This window comes from Trichechus manatus, unplaced genomic scaffold, assembly GCF_000243295.1.
Source record: "Trichechus manatus latirostris isolate Lorelei unplaced genomic scaffold, TriManLat1.0 scaffold00313, whole genome shotgun sequence".
Classification (NCBI taxonomy): domain Eukaryota; kingdom Metazoa; phylum Chordata; class Mammalia; order Sirenia; family Trichechidae; genus Trichechus; species Trichechus manatus.
The window spans coordinates 168,121-176,694 of record NW_004444249.1 but is presented as its reverse complement, the minus strand read 5'-3'; the positions used below and the strand labels follow the sequence as shown (position 1 = coordinate 176,694).

Here is an 8,574-nt window from a genome sequence, read left to right as displayed (position 1 = left end):
CTTTTATGCAGCGGTTTCAGACCAGACAGCAGCAGACAGAAAGGTGAACACAAGGTGAAATAGTATAGACAGTGAATCTAGACTATCCTTTGACACAGCTTGATGGTAACTAGAGTAGGATGTACGGATGAGAGAAGGTATTTTTTTCAAAAGATGGAAGTACCTTGAATATATTTATACCTTGGTGCAGAGAGAGGAAGTACAGAGTATGAAGTTGAAAATATGGGAGAGGGGTCAGTAATTGATGGATTATGAACTCAGAAATGGGAAGATCTGATTCAAGAGCAAGAGTGGAGGGATTTTCTTGACTAGGAAAAGGGATGCCTAGCCTTCTGAGGCTGGATGGAGGGAATTATAGGGGCAGATATAGAGATAAGTTTGAAGGTGGAGGTGCTGAGATCATTTGTCGATCTTGAGGAGCATGGGGTTAGGTGGGAGACTGAGAAACATAGAAAAGGCTGTGAATAATCTTGAACAGAATGTATGAGGTAGAAGATAAATTGTGGGGTTGTTTCAAGACTGAGAGTGTAGAAAGTGGAGGGGTAAGGATTTTAGGGAATTGAGTGTGCTGACTAGAAACTAAAAAAAAATAAAAAAACCCCAAAAAACCCAAGCCCTTTGCCGTTGAGTCAATTCTGACTCATAGCAACCTTATAGGACACAGTACAGAGTCGAACTGCCCATAGAGTTTCCAAGGAGCACCTGGTGGATTCGAACTGCCGACCCTTTGGTTAGCAGCCATAGCATGTAACCACCACATCACCAGGCTGACTAGAGAATAGGTCAAATGGTCCTCCAGGATGGAAGTGACATCATAAAATATCATTAGGTAGGGCCAAGAAAAAAATTCCAATGGCATATCATTGGAGACCACCATTCAAGTTAACATAAATCTATTTTTTCTATAATTTTATTGATTTTAAGGCAGTAATTAATCTACATAACTATACTATTAGCCAGTATATATTGCTTCTCTTTACCCTTTTCAGATCATTTACTAAAAGCTAAATCTTTTTCTTTCTGATTTAATAAACCTATCAAAATTTTGGCTTTTTATATTTTTCATAAAATCATGCCAGCCCCTGGTAATTGCAATGGCTTTATTTGTTAAGTTGTCCTTGACTTTTTGTTATGGATCACATCAACTTCATTGATCTCTGGATCTACATCAATACACGGGAAATGTAATTAAATATATGTAAATTTGTTGTATTCGTATTTATAATTATAGTCGCCTGTTCAATTTAGAAACACTTTTTCAATGATTTGTAATAAAAGTTTTACTTTATAAATAAGTTTACTGGCAGCAAGAAGCAGTCTAGTGTAGATATCATTTATATATTACTTTGGATAAGGGAGAACAGAAGCAAATTTGCTACAGAAACAGTGTCATTGCATAATGCCCCATTCCTTCTTTTCAGTAACGTGTGTGCATTCTTTTATACTAGAGATATTGTAGTGCTGAAGATGTGTTTGAATCGTTAGCTATGTATTACTAGAATTACTATTTGTTTCTGTGTATGTATACGTGTAAGATGTGACTATAAAATAATGTGTCTGTAGCTATCTACAAAATTCAATATTGCTAATTGGTTAGTCCTATTTTCAGTTTCAAAGAGAACAGGGCATGACAGAACAGAACTAACAGACTATATAAAAGTTTCTTGCAAGTTCAAAGGTTACTTAAGTTGGAAACTATCAGCCTTGTGGTGGAAGATATTGAGTAGCAAACAACACATAGTTTAAAATAAATTTTTCATGTGTTTTCTCATATTCTTCTTCCCAGATGTTTCTGTTGGCATTAACATGTGCATTTGTATCCAAAACACTGTCTGGATCTTACATGAATTCCATGCTTACACAAATAGAGAGACAATTCAACCTTCCGTCATCTCTAGTTGGATTTATTAATGGGAGCTTTGAGATTGGTAATGATTTATTTTTGCATTACTTCTTGTTGTATATTTTTGTGTTATCCAAGGAGCTCTTATGAGTTTTATTCTCTTTATTTGCTGCTTCAGCCTATTGAATCTGACTGTGTTATATATTTTCTAAGACGAACTGGAGAGCCTGGCAAGCTTGGGGTATGCTTAGTCGCACTGCATTTAAATATTACCTCCGAATAACACCTAAATATTGCCACATGTCCCACCACTGGCCTTTTTATTCTAGTGATTTCTTGGTTACCTAGCTTGAGTAGCAAAGTACTTAGAGTACTTATATTTAAAATCTATCACTTGATTATCCTAAGGGAAACTAAGGGCTCTCTTAGTATTTAGAAGTTATCCTGGGAAACCTAATGGATCTGTTTACCAAAAGAAAAAGTAAGTATTTTGCTGCTCCTGTTGTATCTGGAAGATTGACAATTCTCATTTCTAAGTGCAGAGAGTGCAGAGGAGAGACAAAACTTCTTCCACATCCCCTGGAATTTATTTCGGAAATAGGCTTAAGTGTGGATCTAGGGAAGAGTAAAGTCTACTCTTAGCATCTAATTTTTGTGGAAGATTTAGGAAGATGTTAGAATAGATGACAGAAAATGAAGGAAAGATTTCTTCTGTAAACAAAGCTGCAGAGAAATATGAATGGCATCCCTTTCTGGTTTTATAATAGCTCCTCCTTCCTTCAAAGTGACAGTTGCCTTTAATATACGCATTTAACCAGGGCTGAGGAGAGGCAACGCTGTGAACCAGAGGAGACTTAATCTCATCTCTTAGTGTTCAGTCTCTCAGAGCCTACTCTGTACCACCTCTGTGCTAGATCCTGGTGATAGAGTTACACATGACACTTCGTTCCTGTCCTTGTGTATACTCAACCACAGTTGAAAAACAAACAAATCAGTTGCCGTCAAGTTGAATCCAACTCATGGCGATCCCACGTGTGCCTGTGGCCAGAGTAGAACTGTGCTCTGTAGAATTTTTAATGGTTAATTTTTCTGAAGTACGTTTTTGCAGAGGTACCTCTGGATGGACTCAAACCCCCAACCTTTCAGTTAGCAGCTGAGTGCATTAATGGTTTGAACCACCCAGGGACTCCCCACAATGTAAGGGAGGGCATAAATGCAAAATAATAACTTTAACGTAATGCAGTTAAGTGCAGTGATGTAGGTATATACAAGGTCCTATAGGAATACAGAGGACAGGTCGCACCCCCACTTAGGGAAGACAGAGTCTTGAAGGATGAGTAAAAATCTTCTAGATGAAGATAGAGGTTAAGTGAAAGTAATTCTAATAGAAGAAACATAAAGAAGGAATCATAAGGGTGAGGCAGTATAGCATGTGTGGCGGACAACATTCAGCCCAGTATTATCGCCTGGCAAAGCCTGTGGAGGAAATTATTAGGATATGAGCCTGGAGAAATGGGCAAGGGTGAGAAATGGGCCATGGAAAGCCTTGTGTCCTTGCTGTGGAGTTTACCGCTTATCTTATAGGCGAAGGAGCATTACTAAGGGTTTGGCAGGAGTTATTAATCTCTCTGTGCCAAGGACCCCTTTGGCAACGTGGTGCCATGTGATCTCAGAGTAATATTTTTAATTGCATAAAATAAAAATCATAAGAGTGCAAAGGAAGCCAATGATAGGGAAATAAAGAAACCCACTGTGGTCGAGTTGACTCCAACTCATGGAGACCCCATATGTTACAGAGTAGAACTGCTCCATGGTTTTCTTGTCTGTAATCTTTATGGAAGCAGATCTCTAGGCCTTTTCTTCCGCAGTGTGGCTGGATGGGTTCAAACTGCCAATCTTTCAATTACCAGCCAAGCACAAACCGTTTACACCACCCAGGGACCTTTCCCCAAGGCTAGATAATCACAGGTAGAACCATTAAAATTGCCTAGCCTCCATTCTTCAGTCCCTTTCGCTGGCTTCTCTTATTCTGCCCTCCTTAATTGTTGGTGTTCTGCAGAGATCTGTTTATGCATCTGTCTATACCGCTAAACAGAGCCCTACTTCAGGTCAGGGGTCAAGTCTTACTTATTTTCTTATGCATTCCTAGCACCCTTCCCAGTATTTGAGATAGTTGTCATACAATAAATGCTAGATAGTAAGTGATGGGTGGGGGTGTTAATTAAGACTTTGTTCATACTTACTGAAATGAGCATTCTCTATTTTTTTCCCCAGGAAATCTTGTGTTGATTGTATTTGTGAGTTATTTTGGAACCAAACTGCATAGACCTATAACGATTGGAGTCGGATGTGTGATAATGGGCTTAGGGTGTTTCTTACAATCGCTACCTCATTTCCTCATGGATCGGTGAGTATTCCAGTCTCTGATGACTTCTTAGGTTCAACTTTTGACTTCAGGAAATGAAACTTGGATTTTTCTCTCAAGCAACTATGCTTTCTGAAAGCACAGAGCATTGTAGTGGAAAGTGGAAAATGTGGATCCTGCTCCACCACTCTGTTTCATGTTCTTGGCTGCCTCACTTTCATTTGTACGGTAACATTTTGCTAACTTATGAAATAGAAATTTGGGCCACCTCTTTTATGAGATTAAGCCTGATGAAAAGATTCTTAGAACCTGCCAATATTTGGGATTACTCCCTTTTCAGGACCACTTAGACACTTTTAATTACAATGAGGGGTGCCTGGGTAGTGTAAACAGTTTGGCATTCAGCTGCTAACCACAAGTTTGGGGGTTGAGTCCACCTAGAGGCACCAGAGAAGAAAGGACTGGCAATCTACTTCTGAAAAATCAGCCATTGAAAACCCTATGGAGCACAGATCTACTCTGATACATATGGGGTCACCATGAGTCAGAATTGACTCAACAGTAATTTTTTAAAAATTACAATGAGTTTCTGTTTAATTGTAGGACACCAAGACACAGGAACAGTCTGAAAGTTATTATTATTTTAATTTTTATCAAAGTAACATCTGTGCTACCAAACTGAAAAACCCTTTACCGTTGAGTCAATTCCAACTCATAACGACCCTATAAGACAGAGAAGAACTACTGGGCAGAACGGAACTGCCCCATAGGATTTCCAAGAAGTGGCTGGTGTATTGGAACAGCTGACCTTTTGGTTAGCAGCTGAAAGCTTAACCACTGTGCCACCAGGTTTCTGTGCTAGGTGCCTTAAATTTGGACATTTGGAAAAGTTACTAGTATGATTTCTCTGATGATATTTCTCCTCCTCTTATCCCCTCCATTCTTTCTATTTTCTCTTTCTAGAACTTCTACTACTTGAATATTGAACATCCTGGATTAAGCTTACGTTTTTCGCATCTTGGCTCTTCAATTTTCTGTCTCTTTGTCTTCTTGTTACGTTCTGGGAGATTTCTTCAACTTTTTCTTCCAAATCTTCTAATGAATTCTTAACTTATACTATCATATTTTTAATTTTCAAGAATTCTTTTGTTCTTTGAATGTCTGTTTTTAAGAAACATCTTATTCCTCCTTCAAGAAGGCAATGTCCTCACAACCAAACAACTCATAGGATTTGGTTCCTTGATTTATAGACTTAGGGTCATAGTTTCATGGAACATCCCAATTAACTGGCCTAGTAACGTGTTTGGTGCTTCTGTTCTACCTCTTGGTTCGTTGTGTGGTGTCTGGGGTCTTAAAAGCTTGCAAGTGGCCATCCAAGGCACAGCAATTGGTCTCCATTCATCTGGAGCAACAGAGGAAGAAGGAGAGTCAAGAATAGAAGGAGGATATGGAATATGTGTTTAATCACCTCCATGAACAACTGCCTCCTTTGCCACGAGACCCAAAGAGCTGGATGGTGTCCAGTTACCATTACTGAACATTTTGATAAAAGATTCTATAGAAGGATATTGATCAAAAGGGGGAAAAATGCTGCACAGAATTTCAAATTATCATGGACTCTAGACTTTCTGGAGCCGTGGAGGGTGGATGAACCCTGAAGCTATTGCCCTGAGATAATCTTTAAACCTTAAACCAAAAATATCCTGTGAGGTCATCTTAAAACTGATAATAGCTTAGTTTAACTGGTAAAAAAAAAAGTCTGCCTTGAGACCTATCTATATAGGATCAAATTGACAACAGCAACTCAAAAGATTAGATAGGAAGCTTAGGGGGTAGTGAGTTTATGCTAATGAGGGAGGAACAACTTAGAAAAGGAATACAACTAGAATGATTATAAGAATGGTTGCACAATTTGAATAATATAATCAATGTCACTAAATTGTACATGTAGGAACTGTTGAATTAGTGTATATTTTGCAGTGTATATTCTCAACAACAACAAAAATTTTTTAAAAAAAGAATGCAATGTCTTCTCTCATCTAACTTTTCTTCAGCTGTCCTCATTGTCTCTGTCTCTTTCAAGTGTACATTTTTGTTTTTGTTTTTTATCTCTGCCTTTAATGTAAAAGTCTTCCCTCAAATATTTGGTGGTTCTTAATTGTTCATATTTAAGAGAGAAAAATGACAACAATAACAACAAAAAGCTGATTGGAACTCCTGCTTACATGCGTAGGACTTGGTAAATGGAAGACTTCTTTGTCAGATGATTACTCAGGTACTGGCTGTTGTTTAGAAGACTACAACTGCTCATCACCTGTCAGTTTTCCTAGAGAGGGATTCTTCAATCTGTTGCCTTGGAGGCAAAAGCTTGGCTACTGGCTAGATCGTTGTTAGCTGACGTGGAGTCGGCTCTGACTCATGGGGACCTTATGTATAACAGAACAAAACATTGCTCTGTCCTGCACCGTCTTCATCCTAGGAGACTCATCTTCCAGCACTGTATCCGACAATACTTGGTTGTGATCCACAGCGTTTTCATTGTCTAATTTTTGGAATTAAATCTTCAGGCCTTTCTTCCTAGTCTGTCTTAGTCTGGAAGCTCCACTGAAACCTGTCCACCATGGGTGACGCTGCTGTATTCGAAACACTGGTGGCATAGCTTCCAGCATCATAGCAACATGCACGCAAGCCATCACAGTATGACAAACTGACAGACTATCCAGATACAGGTGCAAATCTTACTTTTCAGTATGTAGTTTTGGATTTTTTTTTTTAATTTCTTTTTTTTGTTAATCTTTCCATGTTTCGCTGAGCCTCTCTATCCTCAGATGTGCCTCTTCAGATACTCTATGGTCGATGGTGATTTTCAGTTGGAATAGGGGAGGGTATCTCTGGGTGTCTAACTGTCCTTTATACACACTTTAAATGAAACTTTCTGTTTTTTAAAACTCTCTTTTTTAGAAGTATTTTGTATCTCCAATTACTGAAAATCTCTAGGGATGTGTGTTATACTTCAGGTTGTGCCCCTGCAGGTACTTACTTAGGGATGCATTTTCTCATATCTGCCATTTCAGGGATCATTCACTAATCTGCTTTCCAGTTTTCCAAATGTTGTTAAACTCTCTCTTTTTGTCACATCTCCTGTTTTCCTTATCTTTGTGGAATCATGTCTTTTCCATTTGTCATTTTATTAGTATTTTGGGAATGAACAGACTTTGAATGAGTTGTTTGGTTTTGTTAAATGAATCAGTTAAATGAAAAAACATACATTTTATCTTCTCAGGGATTCCTGAAGGGATCAGAAGTTTCCAGGAAAGGAGTTTTTGTTGTTATTAGTTGCTGTCAGTTGACCTTATGTATAACAGAATGAAACGTCTGGTCCTGTGCCATATCCATGATCTTTGATATGTTTGAGCTCTTTGTTGAGGTTATTGTGTTAATCCATCTCATTGAGGGTTTCTCTTGTTTTCTCTAACACTTTACCAAATATGATGTTCTTTTCTAGTGATTGGACTTTTCCTGATGATGTGTCCCAAGTGAGCAAGACGAAGTCTCGCCACCTTTGCTTCTGAGGAGTATTCTAGTTGTATTTCTTTCCTATCCTATCCAAGACCATGTCAAGCAACATTTAGCAATTATTTACATTTCTTCTTCCCCTCTGCCAAAGGTGTATTTTGTTTTTGTTTGACGCTGGCACACCTCACAGGTGTGGAGACAGAAACCTTTGTCCTCAGCTTACAGTTACACTCTGGGCATGACAGGCAATTATTCTAAAGAGAAGGTATTCTGGTCCATTTTATTATATCTCATAACACAGAAATTAGGACAGTTAGTAACAGCTAAGCATAACAGTCTTTAGCTCATCTGGAACTCAAAAGAGCATAGTTTCTTATGTCTTTCTCTTATCTAATAGAAATATAGAAAGCAATTCAGCATAATTTCAAACAAAGAAAGTCTTAGCTCGACATGTTTTCTTCCCTTATTGCAGCCTATAACTTACTTTCTGGAAAACAACATGTAACTCTTATGGTAATTTGTGTAAGTAAAATGGTCACAGTCTCTTACCCGTATTGTTCTTAGGAGGGAAGAAAAAGTCATCGCATTATGCTGTCAGGATATTTGAGATTCTCCTAAGGCTTCTCATAATAATGGGTAAATATTTTGTTTTCTTTAGGAATCAAGGAACACATGAAGGAATTATTGTTTGAATTCTCAGAAAGTGGTAGCATATTTCTTACAAGCAAACCTCAGAGAATCCAAAGTTGGAGACTTGTTTTCTTGTTTTTCTCCCAAAGGCTTTATCTTCTTAATTACACTTTGTTGAGTCTATTATTTTTCTATGTTTTCTCCTTTATCCCACATGAAT

General features: G+C 38.1%; 1 protein-coding gene across 1 annotated transcript in view; it reads left to right on the top strand.

Moving 5' to 3' along the window:
- The first annotated feature begins 1,786 nt into the window (after positions 1-1,786).
- SLCO1A2 (solute carrier organic anion transporter family member 1A2) overlaps positions 1,787-8,574 on the top strand; it is a 20,250-nt gene continuing 13,462 nt past the window's right edge. The window contains 2 exon segments of the mRNA XM_012559794.1: positions 1,787-1,928; positions 4,118-4,276. Coding sequence (XP_012415248.1) covers positions 1,787-1,928; positions 4,118-4,276 — 301 coding nt within the window.